Source organism: Eutrema salsugineum, unplaced genomic scaffold, assembly GCF_000478725.1.
Source record: "Eutrema salsugineum unplaced genomic scaffold, Eutsalg1_0 scaffold_1, whole genome shotgun sequence".
Taxonomy (NCBI): domain Eukaryota; kingdom Viridiplantae; phylum Streptophyta; class Magnoliopsida; order Brassicales; family Brassicaceae; genus Eutrema; species Eutrema salsugineum.
This window is the reverse complement of record NW_006256909.1, coordinates 9,767,261-9,791,007: the sequence shown is the minus strand read 5'-3', so window position 1 is coordinate 9,791,007 and position 23,747 is coordinate 9,767,261. Positions and strand designations below refer to the sequence as shown.

The 23,747-nt window shown below is 34.4% G+C and overlaps 6 protein-coding genes across 6 annotated transcripts; 3 read left to right on the top strand and 3 right to left on the bottom strand.

Annotated features, from left to right (window-relative positions):
- The first annotated feature begins 1,371 nt into the window (after positions 1–1,371).
- Positions 1,372–3,861, top strand: LOC18030434 (probable ADP-ribosylation factor GTPase-activating protein AGD8). The gene is made up of 7 exons (XM_006414114.2): positions 1,372–1,639; positions 1,785–1,903; positions 2,218–2,668; positions 2,763–3,038; positions 3,125–3,250; positions 3,326–3,427; positions 3,517–3,861. Exons 1-7 carry the CDS (start codon positions 1,571–1,573, stop codon positions 3,622–3,624), a joined length of 1,251 nt encoding a protein of 416 aa, XP_006414177.1. The 5' UTR covers positions 1,372–1,570; the 3' UTR covers positions 3,625–3,861.
- Positions 3,862–4,508: 647 nt separating this feature from the next.
- On the top strand, positions 4,509–7,606 carry LOC18030433 (ubiquitin carboxyl-terminal hydrolase 20). Its single transcript, XM_024150054.1, has 8 exons — positions 4,509–5,208; positions 5,307–5,427; positions 5,512–5,619; positions 5,767–5,939; positions 6,022–6,351; positions 6,455–6,574; positions 6,673–7,123; positions 7,249–7,606. The coding sequence occupies exons 1-8, from the start codon at positions 4,660–4,662 to the stop codon at positions 7,425–7,427; spliced, it is 2,031 nt and encodes a 676-aa protein (XP_024005822.1). The 5' UTR covers positions 4,509–4,659; the 3' UTR covers positions 7,428–7,606.
- Positions 7,607–10,963: 3,357 nt separating this feature from the next.
- LOC18030432 lies at positions 10,964–13,470 on the top strand. Its single transcript, XM_006414112.2, has 4 exons — positions 10,964–11,235; positions 11,927–12,124; positions 12,223–12,441; positions 12,855–13,470. Exons 1-4 carry the CDS (start codon positions 11,173–11,175, stop codon positions 13,056–13,058), a joined length of 684 nt encoding a protein of 227 aa, XP_006414175.1. The 5' UTR covers positions 10,964–11,172; the 3' UTR covers positions 13,059–13,470.
- Positions 13,471–14,905: 1,435 nt separating this feature from the next.
- On the bottom strand, positions 14,906–15,946 carry LOC18030431 (putative RING-H2 finger protein ATL53). The gene has a single exon (XM_006414110.2). It carries the CDS (start codon positions 15,929–15,931, stop codon positions 15,008–15,010), a length of 924 nt encoding a protein of 307 aa, XP_006414173.1. The 5' UTR covers positions 15,932–15,946; the 3' UTR covers positions 14,906–15,007.
- Positions 15,947–19,101: 3,155 nt separating this feature from the next.
- LOC18030430 (putative pentatricopeptide repeat-containing protein At4g17915) lies at positions 19,102–20,744 on the bottom strand. Its single transcript, XM_006414109.2, has one exon. It carries the CDS (start codon positions 20,571–20,573, stop codon positions 19,188–19,190), a length of 1,386 nt encoding a protein of 461 aa, XP_006414172.1. The 5' UTR covers positions 20,574–20,744; the 3' UTR covers positions 19,102–19,187.
- Positions 20,745–21,395: 651 nt separating this feature from the next.
- On the bottom strand, positions 21,396–22,347 carry LOC18030429 (RING-H2 finger protein ATL29). The gene has a single exon (XM_006414108.2). The coding sequence runs from the start codon at positions 22,305–22,307 to the stop codon at positions 21,396–21,398; it is 912 nt and encodes a 303-aa protein (XP_006414171.1). The 5' UTR covers positions 22,308–22,347.
- Positions 22,348–23,747: the final 1,400 nt, after the last annotated feature.

Sequence of the window (23,747 nt, the reverse complement as noted above, 5' to 3'; positions counted from 1 at the left end):
TCAAACCGCCTTATTGATTTTCCCATATATGGACCTTTAATTATGGGTGTCCAACAGGTTGTGTTGGACTTAATGCTCGAACTACATGAGTTTGACGTTGATGGTTGGCTACGTTAAAAGTAAATAAAGCAGGCGTAAGTGGTTAATGTTAAGAAGTTTAATGCTCGCTAACAGAGCCGTGCTTATAGTGTTTTAGAAAAGGCATTTGCCTCAAGTCCCCTCTAAAAATATATAAATCTAAATATTTTTAGTCAACATTTCTTCAATTTTTTTATACCTTGATCTATTTTCTTCATTCTTCTGTTTGTCTAAATTTGTTTGTACTTTGATTTTTTTTCGTCTAAACAAACTGCTGCGTTTAATATGAATTTAATAACTTAAAAAAGCAACTATATTCGTGTTTCTTTCCAATATTTTAATATTTCAGACTCTTTTATTCAAAAAATATATATTAAAATTAGATTTTATATGTTAATTTTTTCAATATTTTGTAATTATATGAAAAAAACTTCATTTTATAATTTTGTCTTAAGCCCCTAAAACTCTTCGCACGGCACTGCTCGCTAATAGATTTAGATGTTAATTGGTCAATTGTTTTTTTCAAGTTATGAAAGTTTGTTCATTTGAGACTATGGACAAGAGATAGTCAATTGCAAATTTGGAGATACGTATATGTTTTAACTGAAACTCCTAATGGACCAAATGGTGAAGATTTGTTCAATTGTTTCTATTTGTTTTTTCTTCGAATTGCATGGAGACAAACTTGTCGACTAATAATTATAAAAGTTAAATATTGAATACTTCTTCAAAGTAGATATTGATTATTTTAGCTTATGGTCGTCATTGATCAGATAACCAAATTATCCAATTGTATGGACTATGGTACAAGTGGAAGATATAAAATTGGTTGTGCTTTATTAACAAAGTCAAAGCTTGATATGTATCCTTGAAATGACACAACAAGAATAGCCAAACATGAAGGAGATCATATAATATGTGTGAAACTTTAGAGTCAAACATGGAAAATAAAATAAAAATATGAAACCGTTAGTTTGTGACTTTACAAAGTCGTTTTAAAACCAGAAAAAAGTGATAAAAACTTTTATTTGATGATTAAAGAGAAAGTTTTTGGAACTAATCTTTGAATTGAGTGAGATTGAAGAAAAGAGGGAAGATGAGAAGGCGTTCGTCAGTTACCATCCATGTTGCTTCGGAAACGGATTTACGCACTACGTGTCGTTTCTAAATGCTAACTATCCTTAATGGCATTTTATGTAATTTTCGAGAGTTGATTCAGGGTATTATCGTCAGTCTAGTCAGATTAAATGTTTCCATCAATGTTACTGGTTTTTCCTTTAACCAGATTTGAAGAAGAAAGACGAAGGAAAAAAAAAACCAAATAAAGGGAAGAACAAAAAAAAGTGTCCCTGATTTCAAATTTTTTTTCCTCATTTCTTTCAAATTCCTTTTAGGTTTTCGTCGAGGAGGTGATCTTTATCGTCACCTCTTCAGATTTTGTTTCTTCATAAATTTTTGTTTTCATTTTGTAAATCCCTAAATTTCGTCGACAATGGCTTCTGACAATCTCACCGACAAAACCATTGTTTTCAGAAAACTGAAATCAAAATCTGAGAACAAGGTTCGATTTTTTTTTCTGAATTATCTCCACCTTTCTTCTGCAAATTGATGGTTCTTTGTTCTCTGAGAATCGCCTATTTGATCCGTGTATGTCTAGATCTGGGCTTTGTTTGACTAGATCTTCGTTTTCGTATTGCGATTTCTAGGTATGCTTCGATTGCAGTGCGAAGAATCCGACATGGGCATCGGTTACATACGGAATTTTCCTCTGCATCGATTGTTCAGCTACTCACCGGAGCCTCGGTGTTCATATCAGCTTCGTCAGGTAAGATTTGATTCGATTCAGCATCTGATTCGATTCTTCAGCATTGTTCTAGCTTGATTCTGGCTCGAGTTTGGGATTTTGATGGCATGATAGGTTTAGTTCTGAAAATGTAGCATTAGGTTGACTTTTGCATTTATCGTCATCACTCGAGTGTAGTTCAACAAAATACAAAGATCAGTCATTGTTTCAGAATTTTTACTTCTAATTCCAAATCGTCGATCCATTGAATCTGGTTCCATGTCTTATTGGATTGAATAACGCCACATTACGTTCTCAAGATGCTACATTGTTGTAAATTCTCGGTTTTGGTGTAGATCTACGAATTTAGACTCATGGAGCCCTGAGCAGCTCAGGACAATGATGTTTGGTGGCAACAACCGTGCTCAGGTGTTCTTCAAGCAACATGGATGGACCGACGGTGGGAAAATCGAGGCCAAGTACACTTCAAGAGCTGCTGATTTGTATAGGCAGATTCTTGTTAAGGAAGTTGCTAAAGCCATTGCAGAAGATACTACTACTGGTCTACCTTCATCTCCCGTTGCTGCTTCTCAGCTACCTGAAGCATCTAATGGAGTTGTTTCGTCTTCTGCTGTCAAGGAAGAGTTACCTCCTAAAGAAAGTTCTTCTCTGAAACATGAAGCTACTAGTGCCACTTCTTCGCCTAAAGCTTCTAATACAGTTGTGCCTAGTACGTTTAAGAAACCTATCGGTGCTAAAAGGACAGGAAAAACTGGTGGTCTTTGTGCACGGAAGCTTACTACTAAGGTAAGTCTCGGGCTGTTTCTTGGAACATTGACGTTTCGGTTCTTCTCTTGTTCAAATTGAAATATCTGTTTTTGTTTGTTTGGTCAAAATGCAGCCAACGGTGAATCTCTATGAGCAGAAACCTGAAGAAGTTGCACCGGTTATTCCTGCTGCATCTTCAGTTAACAATGGCGGAAGCAAATCATCAGCTGGTTCATCATATGCCTCTCGGTTTGAGTACAATGACGATTTGCAATCTGAAGGACAAAGCGTTGGTGGTACACGAGTTCTTAGCCATGTTGCTCCACCAAAGTCATCAAGCTTCTTTGCGGATTTCGGAATGGACAGTTCTTTCCCCAAGAAATCAAGCTCCAACTCGTCAAAAGCTCAAGTAAGTTTGTTGTATTCTCAGAAAGAAAAATAGTAAATCTGTTTCCCAACCCTCTACTAAACTGTTTTCTTCTTCTTTCTTACTAGATTGAAGAATCCGATGAAGCAAGAAAGAAGTTCACAAACGCAAAGTCCATTTCGTCTGCTCAGTACTTTGGGGATCAGAACAAAAACGCTGATCTTGAATCAAAAGCTACTCTTCAGAAGTTTTCAGTAAGTAGCATTCCACACAGTTTCAAAGAAACTTTCTCATTCCTTGGATTCTAATGCTTATGTGGGAAATTACAGGGCTCAGCATCTATCTCAAGCGCTGATTTTTTCGGTCATGACCAAGATGATTCCAATGTTGATATAACTGCTAGTGATCTCATTAACAGGCTTTCTTTCCAGGTAAAAGATCCCGGACTTCAAAATCTCTACATCTTCTTCTAGATTTTAGCATTTTTTTGATGAATGTCTAATTCCAAATGATTGATCAGGTACAACAAGATATCTCGTCGATAGTGAACATAGCAGGCGAAACAAAGAAGAAGCTTGGAACTTTAGCTTCTGGTATCTTCAGTGATCTTCAAGACAGAATGCTGTAAGAAGAAACACGAGCTCTCTCATGTTTTTTTTTTTTTTTTTTAAATATATTTTACAGAGAAAAAGAAAAAGAAAAATCTTTGCCCGAAACTTCCAATGAAGTTCTCGTTTCTCTGGTTTTCTAGAGAGCTTTTTGAGAAATTGAGACATGGCTCTTGTTGTTATATGGATATTATTGCATATGTCATAGACTTTTATTAATCTTTTTTTTGTTTGAAGAAAAAAAAGTAGATTAAATCGATTTAATTGTTATTGATTACAACGTGTTTTTGATTGTTAATCCTCAAAACGATATAAAGATTTTATGGTTCTGCAAGATTTTTATTTGATCTTGCAAGATTTGGAACTCATCAAAGATTGAAGATTTTATGATTCTGCAAAATCATTAGTCACACATGTCCTGCACATGTAACAGTATAAAATGAAAATAATTTCGTATTCTGTATTTCTTTTCAACTTAATAAGATTGATTTTTGGCGTTTATGTATATTATGTTTTCCAAATTTTAAAATTTGTTTTGCTTTTTATGGATACAGAATTAAGAATACTTAATTGTAAAATCATCTCCTACATATCTTACCAATTAAGTTTTAAGATTTATGGTTGACTGAGCTGTTATTATCCTATTTTTGTATAAATTTTATAATGTCAAAAAAAGAAGTCAATTTTATAGTATTAATTTTTAAATGTATATCACTACCAAATAATTATTTAATTTATAGTTGACTGAGGATATTGTGACAATAAAAAATATCAGAAAAGAGTCAAAATCCGATGTTGACCACCGACCTTGGAAACAAATTCACTATCTGAATCGGAGATTGGATACTCTTTACAGTTTTACGGTTTTATATAATTTTCAACTTCGGGAGATAAAATAAAAAAAAAAACCTAAAACTCCCTCGCAATTCCGTGTTCCCGACGGGATTTTTGAATTGTCGCAGCGGAAAATCGACTTTTCGCCTCCCAACGATTCGTTTTCTTCATCAAAGAAACCCTAATTCTCGTTCAGAAATCGAACTTCGGGACTGAATAGGATGTTAATGGCTGATTCCGACGTATCGTCATCGGTTATACATCGCTCGCCGTTAATACCCAACCCAGTCGAAACCCTAGACGAGTCTTCTTCACCAATCGCGTCGATTGGTGCCCATGCTGTTCAGTCGCTGGCTCTTTCGTCGCCGAATCGAGATCGCGATGACGACGATCTGGGTTCGCTCTCGACGGAGCCCTCAACGCCGCCTCGGAATTCAGTTGGGTCTTCCTCTGCTCCGTTGAACGAAACCCTAATCTTCTCTTCTCCGGTAAGCTCTGAGCGCGGCGAGTGCAATGATACTCAAATCGTGTCGTCAGAGTCTCAGAATCAACCTGAGGGCAATGATAACAACTCGCTACAAATGATTGAGAGTACTTCGCAAGCTCAAGACGAAATCGACGAAATATTCAAGGATCCATGGACGTCCAATGGATACGAAACTGACGATGACTCTTCAACGGACTGGAACCAGGGCTTGAAGTGGTGGAGGAAACAACCTAGCAAACCCATGTGGAGATGCATGCCAGAACCTATGAAGATCGCTGGTGTGGTATGTCTCTGAATTTCGTTTTTCAATATTTTAGGGTTTTTTTCTCCCTTTGGTTGCGATTTGATTCTGAATACGATTTTGGCATGGAACTTTGGTAGGGTGCTGGACTTTGGAATTTAGGCAACAGCTGTTTCGTTAACTCGGTTTTGCAATGTCTCACTCACACTGTGCCTCTTATCGAGAGCCTTTGTTTATCCAAGTCTCAAGATCCCTGTAACTGTAAGGCTCACTCTGCACAATGTGGCTTTTTAACATAACCTTGTGATGATCCTTATACATCAATAAATTCTTTGAATTTTGAAGGTGGCAATGTGTTCTGTGTAAGAAAGACTCTTCGAGGTCATATCATTGGTGCACTGACGACTTCAGAATATTCAATTTCTCCGTTGCTTTTCCTCAACAATCTCTGCTGTATCCTTCATAGTCAATAGCTGCTGTCATTATGTTTTATAGCATGTTTTCTGGATATATTGCTTTTGGCTGCATAATTTGCAGTGATGATTCTCTGAGTTTTTTTTGTTGTTCTCGGATGTATTGTTTATCCTTAAGCTACCACAGATTTTTCGCCTGACTTCCGGCGTTACCAACAAGAAGATGCCCATGAGTTTCTACAGGCGTTTCTTGATAAGTTGGATAGATGTTGTTTTGATCCAAGAAGTGACCGTGGCGATGCCTCTTCTCAAGATGCTAACATTGTTCAACATGTCTTTGGTGGTCGTCTCGTCAGTGGGGTAAGAAGTTAACTCTTAACCATACGTTTGGTCAAGCGATTTTCGGTATGAAACATGTGTGCATTTCTTTTTTTCTTTCCAGCTTCGTTGCTGCAGCTGTAACTCTGTTTCTGAGACGTTTGAAGAATCTCTTGGGTTGAGTTTGGAGATTGAAGATGTGGATGACCTTTCAAGTGCACTGAATTCGTTTACCCGTGTGGAGAAATTAGAAGAGCAATTGACGTGTGATAACTGTAATGAACAAGTTTCAAAGGAGAAACAACTCCTGCTCGATAAGCTGCCATTAGTTGCCACATTCCATCTCAAGAGGTTCAAGAATAATGGATATTTTATGGAGAAGATCTTCAATGATGTCCGGGTTCCGTTGGAGATAGACTTGCAGCCATATATGAGTAGTAACCAGGAAAACGAAGTATGTGAAACTCTCTCTCATCACCCTTTTAAGTGCTCAAAAATTTGTAATTTATCTTAAGAGCGCACACTTTGACACGCACTTCATTTCTTTCTGCCTTCAGGTTGCTACAAAATATTATCTTTATGCTCTCGTGAAGCATTATGGGTCATTAGTTTACGGTCATTACGTATCCTATGTGAGGTCAGCCCCAACGATATGGCATAGATTTGACGACAAGCAGGTGATATATCTAGTGACTTTGGTTGATTCTAAAAGGCTAATTAGATGATTTTCATGAATGAACCTTTCTCTTGTTGTGTGTTTCACAAACCTCGGCAGGTCACTAGAATCGAAGAAGATAGTGTGTTAGCAGACGATTCATATATTCTTTTCTATGCAAGAGAAGGGACTCCCTGCTTTTCTACAGCTTATGAAGAGGTGCAGCCACTGCTTGAAGCTAGCTTACAATATTCTTCGCCAAAGTCTGTCCTTGATCCTACCAACGGGGAGTGTTTATCTGAAATTAGCTATGAGAATGTCTATCAATCCAAGAAACAAGATGTCAAGACAGACGAAAATCCTGTTTCCGTCTCTAATGAGGCAGACGAAGATGTGTATCTATCAAGTGGCGAGGATTTTCCCATGGAAGAGCTTTTGGACATGTCTGATGATTCTTATAATCCATGTCTTAAGAAGAAAGAACCAGATTCCTTTTTAGCCTTTGAAAGAGCTGCCACTGGTCATGATGATTCTGTTCCTCTGCTCATGGCTCAAAGTCAAGACTCTTCCGGTAAGGAAGATTGTTGAAACTTTCTAACCGAGTTTTTACGTTTTCCTTCTACACATAAGTGTAAAACTTATGAAACTTAGTTCTTACCTGGTCTGTGTGTGTGTGTGTGTGTGATGATTTTGCAGAAGGGACTTTCCAGATTCAACACGAGCAAATGGAACTTGCAAAGAATCAAGAAGAAGAAAAAGCTTGCAGGCAGCCATTAGTAATAGACCTCTCGAGGAAACCTTTACCTCGTGCTAGACATTTGGACCAAGCCATATCTAGAATTGGTTCTCCACCCAAAAAACTAAAAACAGCATGAAAATGTCTTAGCATCTGGACACAAAGGATTGGTGATGACTTTGAGATTAGACTAATCAGGCTTTAATCGTTTTCGGTTTTGTGGATAGTAACTAGTTTCTGCTATCTTTAACAAAAAAAAAAAACTAGTTTCTGCTACTTTGGGTTGACTTGACTTGGTTTATTAATAAAAAAAAAGCTTTGGACTCTGTCAATGTTTTTTGGTTTATTTTTTTGCTTATCCGACGATTTATACCGCTCTTTTGTTTCAACTCCAAAGACACCAAATTTTCTTTTCTTGATCGTTTCAATTCCAACTACCAATGATTAGACCTTTGCACTGTATAAAGGAATTATTAGGAAGTTCACAGCAATTGGTTAGTGTAATAAAAGCGGACCGGTTTGGTTTACGTCATTTTGACCTCTTCCCTAACATATTTGAAATGAATTTAACAATCCTATTAAATACAGTGTCAGTAAAAAAAGCTGAAGATTATTGGACTATATACTAGTCTTTTGTCGGATCTCGTCGATCGGAGAGACAATAAATAAATACAACTAGTCTATGAAAGTATTTTATCTTGGTGCGAGTCTGCTCTTTCTTTCGTTTACATGGTTAATAAACGAAAAAAATTTACAGTCGAAAACAAAAAAATGAAAGAAATTGTACCATTTTAGAAAATTTAATAAAGAAAATGGGAATGGTCGATAATCAGCGGGTCCACCGGGGTCAGATTTGGCGTGCCGTATCCAAGTGCTTCACAATTTTGACTAAACCTTTCAATATTTATGATTTTTATTTTTTTAGTATTTTAGTTTTAACGTCAAGGAAATACTCGTGTTTATATGTTTTTAAGACGATTCGTGTTAAAACCAAAAGTTAGCATGAAATTTATATGCGTAATGTGAATTACTATATTGTAATATTGACTAACGGATTAATTGCTTCATATTTGACCAAACGTTCCATTTTATTTTTGCTAGTATTTTAGATTTTTTTTCTTACTAATTCAGAGTAGAAATAGAAAGCGTAAGTACCTCGTGTTTTAAGTTTTAAAATGATATTTCCTCGCAGGTTTATTATAATCTGTACCAAAGTTCACATAAAATACATAATGTAGTTATGTGCGTAATGTGAAATACTAAAATGGAATACTGATCATGGAATGTGATCAACGAAAACAGTTATTTTAATTTAAAAAAAAAATTGCACAAAAATTTTTTAAAAAAAAAGACAAATTATCTATGAAAAGTAAGAAAATAATGTGGATTGGGACTGTCGAAATTTAAAAGTCAAGTGGTGTTCTTTTTCAAAGTCAATGGACAATAAAACGCAAATGAAGACTTGTGCGTTCCTTTTTAAATGACTGCACACATTTTTCAAAATTGTCACAAACATATATTTTTTTTTTACAAGAACATAAAAAATACAAAGATACTTCATTAGCACCAATTGATGATTTGTGCTATAAATAGTTTCAGTTTTGAAGAATTTTTTATTAAATATGTTTCAACTTTTCTATTGAAAAAACCAAATTGGCATCTTCCTCATCTACCATCATGCATGACAAATGAATAAAAGCTGTTATTATCATATGACGTATATACAATGCATATTATATGTTTTCCTTTTAATTTATTTCCTTGTCGTCATTCTTTTAAAAGCATTTTAAATACTAAAGACACACTATAGGATCCATAAGGTTGCAACAATGATTTCTCATCGGGCCAACAAATTGTATAACCGCATGAAACATGGTGGTCTAATTAACAACGCAATGAGTAAAATCTTATAATAATAATAATACATTAATTTAGATAAATAATTCCGGGCTTTACCAATCGAACTTAATTAGAGTAACAAAATTGTGGTTGATTCAATATGTAAGAAGAGAAATTTGTTCATCAAATCTGATTCATCTATAATATTACGTTTAGGGAACACATTGGTTTAACGAAACAAAATGTACTTTCATATCAGACGAGACATGACAACGATTAAAAAAGCTTTGAATATATATAAAAATGTAAGTTATGTGTATATAAATATGATTTTCTATAATCAAAGGACATGAGTTTAAAATGGAATTTCCTTTTCAAATGATGCATATAGGAATAGTTAGTACTGACTTTGCTATGTTTATTTACCTAATTAAATGGGAACAGCAACCAAACTCAAGCACTAATAAACAAAAGGGTGTGTCATTATATAATCACCCATCTTTTGACCTAAATTTCTGCATTAATTTCCTCTTTATTAATTATATCTGAAATGCATAAACAAGTACAGATGGATTAGGTTATTATGTCCAATTCATGAGCCTGTCTCCGCTTACTTCTCGCTTTAAAAGCTATAACATTGGAATCTAATTATTGATATCATCCATCTTCTTTATATATATATATATATATATCATCCATCTTCATATAATATATATAAAGATGACAAAAATACGAATATATCATATATACAAATCTACACCAATAATAAGAACAAAGTAAAGTGCGATTCACACTTGTTCCAACTCATACGTATGCACATATACCATAGATATATGTGCGTGCACTTACATACATATACATGTACATATGTAATATGTTTCCATCATAGGCTCATGGCTCTAATTTTTTAAAAACACATAATTCCGAAATGATTTTGTAAGTTTTTACCTTATACATAAACGTGATTTTTGCTCAACAGATATATTCTATTTTTTTTTCTTGTGTTTTCTCATTTCCGAACGGTTATGTTATTTGACTCTATATCGGATCAAAGTGAATACCATTCATGTTATATTATAACTGTTTTTGGACACAATGGGTTTTGGGTAGTTGGTTGTGTATCGAGAATTGTGATGGATTAATTTGTTTTACCACAAAATTGCATGACATGTGCCATGACTAAATTTACAAATATACAGACATATATATAATTAGTTATATAGGTATTTTAATTAGTATTATTCAAAATTTGGATAAGAAAAACAAGTAAAAAAAGAAGAAGAGAGACCACCTGATGGAAAAAACAAAGAACACATAATGGGATTGTAAAGGATAGATGAGATGTCAAGCTACAATAATGGAGCAATAGTTTTCTCCACTTGGCTAATATAATATCCAACACGAAAAACTAACTTTTCCCATATAGAATTAAAAAAAACTAAAAGTTTAATTAAAACTCCATATCAATAACAAAAAGAAAATTCTTATTATCTACAAAATGCTTAATGTGTAACCAAACAATAATGTTGTGCTGTATGGCTATGTAACATAAAGAAAATATTAACTCGTATTTAAGATAAGTCCAAATAATGACAGAAACATATTTTCAAAAATAAAAAAATACATTTTTTGAAAAAATATAATAAAATGTTCTTAATAAGTTAAAAGAGTCAAATGGGTAAAAATAGTTATAAGATTTAAATAATATTGTTTAAGATTTGTTTAAGAGAATATCGCAAAAAGATATGGAAAACCGATATTCTCATATTGGAATAATATAAAACTAAATAATTTTTTTTTTAGCATAATTGAAAAATAGAAGGAAAGACGAAGGAGGTTCGGTTGGTCGACTTTGCTAAGATAAGAGAGACTGACTCTCTTTTCTCCTTCCCCATTCTTCTCTCTCTTAACCTTCTCTGCAAAAGAAAACTTCTCACACTTTCTCTCTCTAAAACCCCTTTCTTTCTCTCTATAGAAAAAAAGTTCGAAGCTTTACTCGAAAAATACTCTCTTTTCCCCCCACTGCAATTAGGTTTCTCACGAAAATGGCGATCGAGGATCAAGAGAACACTATCCGCGAAATCAAGCCTAAGAACAGGAGAATAATGGTATTTCAAACAATACCCTTTCTCTAGATTTTCTATTTACTTCGTCTTGTTTCTTCTCTGTTCTCCAAATGTGCAATGGTTTTTGTTTTAAGATTCGATTTCTTTCATTTTACTCGATTTTTCTGGGTTAGTTGTTTTTGATATTTTTTCATTGAATTTGAAATTCAAAAATTTTGGAGAATGACGAAAAGTAAAATGAAGTGGTTCTAATTCGGGTTCTTCATTTAAGTTGCTCTGTTTCGTGTACCTAACAAAAGGATTTTATTTTATTTTGAAGAATCCGAACAATGCTCTTTTGGAGAAGTTTTCATTTCTTTTTTTCAGGCTCGATTCCGTTAGTTATTATACTTTATTTGGTGTCACGAATCGGTACAATATGCTTCTTTATCAATATACCAAATTTATACTTTTAACTCACTCAGAATCCAGTGAAATAGTGAGTACGAATCTAGAACATTTCTGGGTTTAATACGATTCCCTTTTAAAATTAAAACAAAAAAACAAAAGTAGAGAATCAAGTTTCAAACTTATCCCACAAGACGAAATCAAAGAATTGAAATGAGGAGTTTTATGAACTTCAATGGTGGTTTAAGAGAAATGTTGAAATGTTCTCTTGAGGTACATCTATATATAACCATATACCATATGTTAAAAATATACATCAAAATTGAAATTTTGGTTTTTGGTGTAGGGAGCTGGTGGACCGGAGGAGGAAGATAACCGGTGGCCGCCATGGCTCAAACCTCTGCTTAAAGAGCAATTCTTTGTTCATTGCAAGTTTCATGGAGACTCTCACAAGAGTGAATGCAATATGTATTGCTTAGACTGCACCAATGGCCCGCTCTGCTCTCTTTGTCTAGCCCATCACAAGGATCATCGCACCATTCAGGTAACGTTCTTGCGTTAATCATAACTAAGATTCATCAAAAGGATTTCGATTTGTTTTTGGTTGAGGTCTTGAAATTTGTCTTGATTGGTTTTTGGCAGATAAGGAGATCTTCTTATCATGATGTTATAAGGGTGAATGAGATACAAAAGTATCTTGATATAACCGGGATCCAAACTTATGTGATTAATAGTGCTAAAGTCGTCTTCTTGAACGAGAGGCCTCAGCCTAGGCCAGGGAAAGGCGTAACCAATACCTGCAAGGTTTGCTATCGTAGCCTCGTCGATGATAGCTTCCGCTTCTGCTCTCTTGGCTGCAAGGTACATTTCAAACTTCTCTCATTTTTTTGTTGAGTCAAAAGGAAGAAACTTTTGCTATTAGTTGGCTTTCCCTCTTTACACGTTCAAAATAGCAAACCAATCAGTAGATATAGAACTTTGAGATTTTAAACTTATGGTTTCACCTAACACTTTCTTGCATTTTGGGTAAATAAATATTCAATTCAATTCCCTTTTTCACCGCCTGAGAAAAGATCAAAACTTTTGAAATGGGTCATCCTCAAAATTTGATTTATCTTTATACAGTTTCACCTAACTTTTCCAAGCATTTCGGTAAATTCTTGTTTAGTCTTTGTAGAAAGAAAAGATTGGAACTTTGAATTAAGCTATTCTCTTTCTCGGAGTCATTATCTGATAAAATTGATTTTCTCTGTGTTTTTGAAATTGAAATCAAGATTGCTGGATCGTCAAGAGGCTTTGAAAAGGGAAGGAAGCACCTTGTGATGGAATCAGAGGATTCAAGTAGCAGCATTGGAATTGGGAAGAACATTTCAAATCTCCAGAGTTTCAGCCCATCAACACCTCCTCTTACTATAACTAGTAATTGCAGAATCGCCAAGCGAAGAAAGGGAATCCCTCACCGATCTCCAATGGGATAAAAGAAGAAGAAGCAAAAGTGTTAAAAGCCAAGACAAAAGCTTTTGCCATTTGCCAGTTTCTTGATCTATAAGATTACACACAAAGGTTTAGCTAAATACAGACGCTTTTGTCTCTTTATCTTTTCTCATATACCGAAAGAAATGGTCTCTTGCTTGTGTTAGCTAAAAAAGGCCTTAACTTAGGTTTTGTCCTACTAATGGAAGTCTGTGAATATGTAATGTGATTGTATATTTATGTGATGCAAAAAGGGTAGGAAGGGAAATATAGGGCCTTAAAGGGGTAAAAAATGGGAATAAAACAAAATTAGTTTTTGGTTTTCATTTATGTACGCATGGTGTAAATTTGGTTTGGTTAGGTGCATACATGGATCTCGAACAACAAATAAATAATGAGATTTCCTACCTTTATGTTCATCCGTTTCATTCGCTCAAAACATACTCTAACACAGTCTCCTTATACTCATAAGTCATCACCCATATAGAAAGTAATTTCAAAGCTCATTTATCATCGCTTCTCCTTCTCATTCTTCTATCTCTCAAAACCAGCACATGTCTCTCTTCAGACTTCATCCAAACTCTTTGGAAATGTTTTTCTCTCAATAGACATCTCATCAACAGCAATTGATTCCTCAATTTTACAATCATTCCACTATATCCTTTATTCATGGATTTTACCTTTCTTTTTAGCATTCGTTGTTTCCTCATTCTCGCTTGCATCATGCTCCACTTCATTTCCTTTTTTTTCTTCTGTTCTAATTTTCATCATGCTTAGTTTCATTCCTCTCACTTTCATGTGATCTATGTAGCTTTCAATGTTCCCATCACCAAAACAACAAAAACTAAATCAATTATTTAGTTTGGGTGGTTTAGAGTTTATAGTTTGGAGGTTTCCCAGTATAACTTTAATATTTTAAAAGAAAATTGTTTAAGTGGTTTTTTTTTTAATAATAGTTAAGTTTATTCGTTATAGAACTTTTATGGGGCATTGTGTTGGAAAGCAATTGGTGGGGAAGGTGTAATTTGCTTTATCTTACTTCAAGAAAGGGAACCAATTTAAAATTGGAATAAGAGAGAAAGGAGAAGAACATATGCCTAATTTTCTTAGTTGGTATATAATTTTTTTTTCAATTAATATACAGTTATATGGAGAGGAGCTAAAATTGGGGAGTGAAAAAAAGGGAGAACACCTAACTAAAACTCTTACTTTTATTATTATTATTTTTTTTGAATTGTATCCAAACAAAGGAAACATTTTACAATCAATGCTTCTTTGCATTTAGTGTAGTTATTGAGCTTACATTAGAAGTGGATTATGAGTTGTTGGATCTTTCTTCTTCTTTAAGGGGATCTTGTGGCAAACAACTTACTAAGGCCATTTTCATATGCTAGTTTTCCTGTTATCTAAATTGAATTTATGCGATTTCAGATATTTTTGTCGATGATCTTACTGAAACGGGAAGAGGGAATTGATTGTTCTCCATGTCGAACGAACGTTTCTCTCTCGCCATGATATAGTGTTGCTTAAAAATCAAATACATATAATTTTTACGTTTAATGGTGTAGACAAACCCGGTTAAAACCGTGGGAAAAGAATTAATTCTAAAAGTTAAATAATGTACCTTAGCCAACGAAAAGCATACCATCTAATATAGTAATTTTTTGGTATTTTACAAAAAAAAGAAAGAAACTTCAATAAGATTTACATTGTAATAAAATGAATCTAATGGTATGCCATAATCGCGATATTATTATATTAGAAAATTCTATAAAATCAAATAAATATCCATATAACATATATAAAGACCGTGAAAATTCAAACCTCTAAGAGAAGATGTATGTATCGTTAGGAAAAAAAAAAAGAAATGAAATGATGAATGTATGTGCATCCATTATATATATGTATGAGTATAAATTTTCTCAAAGTGTAAATACAAAGTAGGTTTAGCCGTTTAGGATCCCCTAGTCATTCCTTGAGTCCCAAGAACCAATCCACCACTTGAGAATGATCTTTTCAAGTCTAAAAGCTTCACTCTGTTTCCATTTTCAAGATCATAACTTTCCTCTTCATCTTCTCCTTCTCTGCTCATCCGCAGAACAATATCTGCGGCCGAGAATCGTCGTGGATGATGAGAACTTATCGAAACACTAACCTCTTCACGGTGATCAAGAACGATTACATTTCCTTCTGCTGATCCAGCATTGCTAGCAAAACGATCAAGATTCATCACCACAAAGAGATGATCTGGTTCTTGAGTGCTAGGGACGATGATCTTAGCCCGACAAAGCGGACAATTTGAGTGAGATTTGAGCCACCGATCAATACAAACGACGTGGAAAATGTGGTTGCATCTAGGCAATAACCTTAAGCTCTCGTCTTCGTTAAACTCTCCAAGACAAATGGAACAATCCGTACCGTTGATCTTGAGCCCGTTTTGATGCTTCTTCAGCTTGAAAAACCCGATCTTTTTTATGAGGGCATCGTCCAAACCGGTGTTTGAAGACTGATCATGAGCAAAAGAGTTGTCTTGATCATGACTTTCCGGCGAGTTAACATCGATAATCACATCAGATCTTCCTGTTTCCGAGACAGCTTCATCGTTTGTGTCGGTGGCGCAATACTTTGAGACAAGAGTGTAGTAAGTTGCCAGAAGAAAGGCACTTCCAAGGATTCCAATAATGGCGATGACAAGAGGAGAAACATTAGGGTTTGATGAAACTCCGTCGTTTAGGAGTTGTTCATAGGAAGAAAGTGGTGGTGGAGAGAAGTTGATGTAACTACACCATTGAGGACAAAATGTGGAACAAAAGCCTTGAGTACAGTCTCTTGGATTTATATATTGATTCAAAGCATTAGGATTTGGATCGGTCTCCATGAAAGAGGAAAAAAATAAGAAAAGAAAATTAGATCATCGAGAGATTAATCAAAAATATTGTTACTACATTGATAAGTGTTATCTTTCATAAATATACGATAATCAAAAATCATTGAATATATGAAGGATGTAAGAAACTGGACTTTTTTTTTGGACAAACCGTGATGAATATATCGGTTATATATGTGGAATGTATGAAATTTAATATGTTATAATATACAAGAGTGATTTTGGTTTGTATATGAGAAGCTTGCTTTGTTCAGTTTTTGTTGTTGTTCTTTCCATGCTTTTTTATTCTTTTAATGTGGCTTTAACTTTGTTCTTTAGTTCTTTTTTCTTTTCTTTTGATAACATAATTGGCTTGTTGACTAAGATATCTAATGTGGTCCGTAAATATATAAGGTAGCTTTAATGTTATTGTCATTTGATTCTATTTGACAACATTACCCGTGACATGTTACGTATTTGGTTGTAAGGATAAGCAACATTAAAACCCTTCACTTGTCTTTTAATTCTCTTGAGATCAGTTTTGCCACTTGTTATAATATTTGATTGTTTCAGTTTGAAATGCATGATAATCAAATTTAATGTCCTAATATATTTACTTGAAACATCCAATCAAATGTACAAAAAATGAACATTGGTTCTTTTTAAAAATGAGAAATACACTAAAATATCATACATTTAGGGGTAAATATTTTAGTTATTGCGTAAAATATCATATGTATATCTCAATGCGTAAAGTATCATAGGTATATCTTAATGCGTAGATCACACTGTAGCTATTGAGGCATGCAATTTCCATTATTGATACATCTACAAAATGGATTTAAAAATTGTCTTACCTGGTATATCCCAAGTATACCGAGATAGTATTTCGGTGTTAGCTAGAGTCTAGGTAAGCCTGTATTGATTTTTTTTTTTTGTCCACCAAATGGCCAGTATTGACAATTGGAAATTGTTTTGTTTCTCCTTTATTTCAATACTTGAGTGAAAAATTGAGTCAGTTGGAGTTGGAGATTATGAGATATTACGATTTACTTATTTATCTTTTGTAGTTTATTTTAATTAAAAAAATTAAAAAAAAAATAAAAAATCAATCTCAGAATTCAAATTTGGCTGATATGTTAAATAAATCTTGAATATAAACCGATTTTATATGGAAATCTTTTGACATGCTCGGATTGGGTAGTTATGTGAATATGCGATTAAGTAATGCTAAGTTGGGTTTTAGACAACAAGGTTCGAGAAAGTTACATGAGATGAAGGCGAGATCTCATTTATGGCCATTGGTGAATGTTGTTGACGAATTAGAGGCCATAAGTGTGAGTTTGACTGGTATTGGTCAAAACCGGCATGTAAGGAATGCATCGGTGAATTTTACATTGAAATCTATTGGTATAGTCTAGTCGGGTATTTGGCAAATATGGCATATGTTCTCGAATTTTAGAAGTCATGTTTCAGAATCATTTTTAACAATCTACATTCATTTTTTTAGTTAAAGTAATGTGAAGTGCATTTTGGAGTTTCATCAGTAAGATGATAGCCAACAAAAAAATATATGAAAAAGAGACATAATTTGTTAGTCTATAAAATTATTTCCAAAAGAATAACATGGTTACTCTCCACTCTTTCATCGAAATTGTTCAATTTCTCTTATTTACGTTAACGGTTGTATTAAGAATGCTTCTAGATCTTGTAAACTATATCAATATATTTAATTTGTCGGAAAAAAATGAACCAGATTTTTAACAAAGAGTCTTTCACCAAAATAAATAACCAAACCAAAATCTAAATAATCAAGTACTCTACATCTCTACGCGTAATGTTTACATACGGTATAATCGAAATAATAAACTGTGTCTTTGGAACTAAAGATGAGACCATAGTTGGTGACTTTTATCTTATATCGACTGTCTTCTAATTTGTTTAGAAAATTCGACACTTTTTTTTGGTCTTTAACGTCACCAGATTAGAGACTGACTATTCAGACATTTTCCAAAGCTACCACTCTCAGCATTATAATTAGCGACACCTGTAACACGTGGTTAAATACATAATCCAAAATTGTAGCTTTAGGTTTATCGACCGTCTATTACATTTTTGTTAGCATGATATAATATATTATTACATTTTTTTTTATATTTGGAGGTAAATCTCAGGTTCTTCGGGTCCAGACTAGTCCCTTTAGATCCAAAGGCAAACTTATTGAAAAAGAAGGGGTTATATGACACCCCTTAAATCTATATACTGTTGATATTGTATAAATATTTAACCAGATTCTTCTAGCATAAGTGGTAAATGTGGATTTGTGACACCTTTTTCTAGGTTCGAACCTTAGTAATGACACTATTTTGATATTTATAATTGTTTTAGCTGATACTTTGACACTGTATTAAAAGATTTCTAGGTCTGCCATTGCTTAGACACAACATCATTTTTATGTAAGTCCAAGTTGCAACTCAAATGGTTAGGTGGCTAAGAGTTAATGTGGTAATTCCGCATTCAGGAAAATTTGATCTTATTAACTCTTAGCTACCTGACCATTTTTATACAATTAATTTTTAACAAATTTTTATACAATTAATTAAAGTGTCTAATTATTATATCAGTAGCTTTTATTAGTGTTTTACAATATACATTCAAAGCTTATGATGATTTTTTGATGTGATAATTGATTTTCTTATATGTAAATATTTTTAAACGTATTGTAGTGTTATCATCAATTTTATCATTACTAATACGGATAGTAGCTATGATATTTTTATAAATTTTAAATTTATGAACATGTATATTTTTACATGGACAATCTAATATAGTATTAAAATTTGTTTTATTATGATAGTTATAATTGTTAATCATAATTTGCATTACAAAATTTTTTAAAATTTTAAAATATAACATTATTTCAAAAAAAATTTTAGAAAATTATAAGTAGAAAATATTTTTTTTATATAAATTAATATTACGATAAATTAATAAAATATTATGGTCGCGACGCGACATTATTAATTTATAGAGGTTTTACTAATGTATGTTCATATATTTGAATGTAGTTTGGTTGGTTAAGTGTTTCCTTAGACAACTCGTAGGGTTTAGACTTTAGATCAATTATGAGGTCCGGATGGTGGGATAATATCCGGTTCTGTTCACATGAAAAAAACCTTCTGAATGCAAAAGAATCAGACTTTATTCTATTTCATGATACATAAGTACATCACACACTTTCACTTGCAAAACTTGTGTGTTAAGATCGTCAGACCTGAGTCAGTTTCATTTTAGCTTTAGCCATCTTTGCTTCACCATAACACCCCGACATCCTTAAACCGGACAAAACCGCTCGTCTAGCTGATGCCGGAATCTTAATCCCTTTACTGTAACACGACAAGAGCAGCTTCGAAGCACAAACAAACCTCATGTCTTTACATAGACTATGCACAACCGAAGTGTAAGTATACTCATCTTTCACTTCCATCGAATCAAACAACCTCATCGCACGGTCTACATGACCAGCTTTACACAACCCATCCACCAAACAGTTACACGTCACAAGATTCAACCCAATCCCCATCTCTCGGCCCATACTTACAAAACGCCTCTCAGCTTCTCTACTCTGTCCTGTCCTCAACAATCCGTTGACTATAATCGTGTGCGTATACTCATCTGCTTTCAATCCTCTCCGCTCTATCTCCTTTAACAAATCATCCACCGCTTTCAAATTCCCGTCTCTAAAATACAGATTCAACAATGTGTTGTACGAAACTATGTCATGTCTCCTACCTTTCCTAACCAGCTCTTCCATATACTCGTAGGCCTCTCTCGTTCTTCCCGTTTTGATCAGAGCACTAATCACCGCGAAATACGCATAACCATCATAAGTATAACCTTCTCTTTTCATCTCCAAAAACAATTGAAGCCCTCTTCGAATCCTCCTGGTCTTGAAATACAGCTTTAGTATCGTTGTATATGTGACTGCGTTGGGAGTGTAACCAGATTTCTTGAGCTCTGTTAGCATCCATTTCGCAGTACCTACCCTCCTGGATTTACAAAGCCCGTTGATAAGAATGTTAAAAGTCATGAGCTCAGGTTTAAACTTGCTCTGCATCTCTTTGAAAAGCTCAAGAGCATTGTCTATATAACCACACTTGCAGAGAGCATCGAGGAGGACGTTGTATGTATCTGGACCGGGGTTAAGTCCCGCGAGGTGAAGATCCTTGTAAAGAACACGAAAGGCTTCTTCTTGTTTCCCTAGCTTGAAGTAACAACACATCAAAGTGTTGTAACTCCATAGATCAGGATATATACCCCATTCAAGCATTTCGTCGAACAGGTAGAGGACACGATCTAACATTAGTCGTCTCGCTGCTCCGGCGATTAAAGAGTTATACGTGGCGACGTCTGGTCTTATTCCGGCGTCTCTCATCCTGCGAGTCACGGCGTAAGCTTCTTCGATTCCGACGAATCGGCAATACCCACTGATCAGTGTGTTGTATGTGACGACATCAGGAGCTACGCCTAATCTGATTCCGTCTGTGATTAATGATTCGGCTTTCTCCAGTTTCCGGAATTTGCAGAGAGAATCAACGCATATGTTCAATAACCTTGTTGATAATCCCGTGAATTTCAGCAACCCAGAGACCATGTTCTCTCGGATTAATCCGAATAAACATAGAAGAAAGGTGGAAGAAGCAGAATTTGCAGCTGGGTTCGTGACATTAAATTAAAAGGTTTCAAGTATGTAGCTCGAGAATGGAGGAAAGTTTTGAGAATTCAGATGCAGATCTCGGCGAAGAAGGTGATGGGCATCGGAGAAAGATGTGATTTTTCAAAGGGAGATCGAAATTTCTCTCCCGGCAACATCTAAGAGAGGTTTGCCTGAACAGTCTTTAACTTTAAGTTTATTTTGCAATTAACCCTAATTTTCATTTTATAAATAAATGGGGTGAGATGTGAAATTGCAAAATATTATGCTTAAAATCGAAAAACAAATAACAAATTCTCCCTTGCAGCATGTGAGAGGGAATTACCAGAACAGTCTTCCACTTCCAAATATATTTACTGAAAATTACCAAACTTTATTTTTTTGTCAAAATTGCCCCTAATTTTATTATATATAAAAAACTTGCGAAAATTTAATCTTCAAAAATGGGTTTTAATCTGTAACTCAATCTGATTTGAAAACTAAAACTTACATTTATAAAGGCGCAATGATAGACTCACAAATTGGGTTCCTTTTCTTGGATCAAGTAAAATCACTCACAATTTGGTTAGCATTACACAATAAATTGTCAAATTGTTCTTATTATTAAACTCCCGAAAAGAAAAAGAAAAAAAGTCACTAATAACACTAATTAACATCTCAAGTTATAGTTCCTAGCTAAAAGACTGTATAATCAATACAACAACAAGAAAATAAACGAACTAATTGTCAAAAAAAAAAAATTGTAGAATTTCTTTAGTGTTTTCAATTTCCCGTTTGTGTAGCAACCGTTTGAGCGGAGACTTCACCAAACCGGCGATGATCATATCCTCTGTTTCTAACAAGTTCAGCGAAAGTAACACAACTCTCTGTCTGGCTATGTCCTCTTGTAACCTTAATCTTCACATGCTCCGGTAATCTCAATGTATACTTATCTTCTTCCTCCGGTTTGTTTCTCACTATCGAATGTCCCGTCGAATGTGACCTCGAGAATTTCTCCGGCAAAGTTTGTTCCTTTTTCGACCTTTCGTTGTTTACGCAACTGCTCTGTCCTGAGGACGGCCAAGTATCAATCGGTGTTGTTGTCTGATGATGATGATGGTGATGACGTTGATCGTCATCGTCGTCGTCGTCGCTGGTTTCTTGAATCACATCGATGATCATCTCATCGACGTTAGGCAGAGTACTTTCTTGCGGCGGAGGAGGATCAAGATCGTGACGACAAACAGGACAAGTTTTGTGAGATTCGAACCAGAGATCGATGCATTCTTGGTGAAACACGTGGTAGCACGTGGTCAAGAGACGAAGCACGTGATCTCCGTCGAATTCGAGCAAACATATTGCGCATTCGAGGCCGTATTTCTCTTCCCGGAGATCTTTAACGGAGGAGTAAGGAAAAGTAGGAAAAGAGTTTATGATTCGAAGCTCGAGGCCAGGATTTACCGGAGGAGGTTCCGGTGGCTGGAGAGGATTTTCGGTTGATCCGGCTTCTCCGCCGTAGTGGAGACGCCAAGCTTGCATCATGGTGTCGAGGAAACACTTGCAGAAATAGAGAGTGAAGAAACCGATGAAGAAGAAGACGAGGAAGATTACGGTGAGGATCACCGTGAGTGGCGGCGTGACGTAATGTTGTGGTGGAGATTGTGGCGGTAAAGGTGATGGAATTGTCGTCGACATTACGTGGCCGGAGACTGGTTATCTCCGCCGTGAGATTTCTCATAAACGAAAATAAAAAACAATAGAGCTAGCTAGAGAAAGAAATAGTTGTTTTTGTTTTGTTTTTGTTTTCAATTAAGAAAAACTGTTTTTGTTTGGATAGTGAATTCGTCTGTGTGTGGTGTGAGAGAAAGAGTGGAAGTTTTGGTTACTAAAAATAAAAAAGTGTGTTTTGGGTTTTTGTTTTGTTTGCTTATTGCTATGCATTGAACGAGTCATGTGTGACATTTGTTTGACGTTAAGCCACTTAACTAACAAGTAACAACTGACTATACTCTTTGAAACAAATCTAACCAAACACAGACTATTTCTTAGGACTAAGGGGCTTAACGTCAAACAAATGTCACAGATTGTTAGCTGTTAATTTAAGACACGTTTGTTTTGCACTAATTTAAGTGGTCTAATTAAAGTCACGTTTTCAAGTTTTGTTAACATCCATTTTAAGCGGGTTTTAACTTGTTTTGCAAATTAATAGTTCTTGCAAAGCACTTAAACCAGGTTCTTGCCGTCCGATGCCGAGGTCCTGGTGAGTCGATTTTTTTGTTGGATTGATTCACTCCTGAAAATTAATCAGACAATATCTAAATGGTCAAATCTGTTATGGTTTTTATCATTTTAATTCAGTCTTGGATCCAAATCACCCAAAATTATTAGGTGATCAAAATCTTCGTTACTATTTTCTTTCCTATATCGTAATCTCTTTACGTATATAGTAATTGTTTTCTTATACTTTTCTACAACTATTTAATATATGTTTCAGCTAAAAGAATCGCTATAGTATAGTATAGATATATAGAACACATCTATTAATCATACGACAACTATAGTCTATACACTTAGAGAAGTAAATATCTTGAAGAAAAAAGTAATTTGTTCCTTTCACTCACATATATTTCCAAAAAGGAAAAATGAATGATATGAAATTACTAGTTTTTATACAATTTTTTGTCTAGTAATTGAAACAACTATAGTTATGGCGTTTTTAGCGATAATAGCATTAGTTTTTTAGATATAAACCCACTAAATATAGAACTCTACTTCCGCCAGTGGATCAATCCATTAATGTTTCCATTTTTTTCAATGTCACCGAAAGGAACTGTAACTTGTAGGGAGAAAAGAAACAAAATATAAATAAACCTCTCGGTAATGACGTATTTTGGACCTTTTGTTATTTTAGTATCAATAATTAAGTCAAGTAGTGTGTTGAGTGAAGTTGTTTCCATTTTCCATGGTTCGTAAACTAACTATTTTCTTTTATAAGATAAGGTTACCTTTAACAATGTTAAACAATAAGGACAAAACTAACATACCATATTTTTATATCATATATAGTATAATTGACAAAACCTTATCTTATCTTATCAAACAAGAAAATTTGCCAAGAATTGTAATCATCGTGAA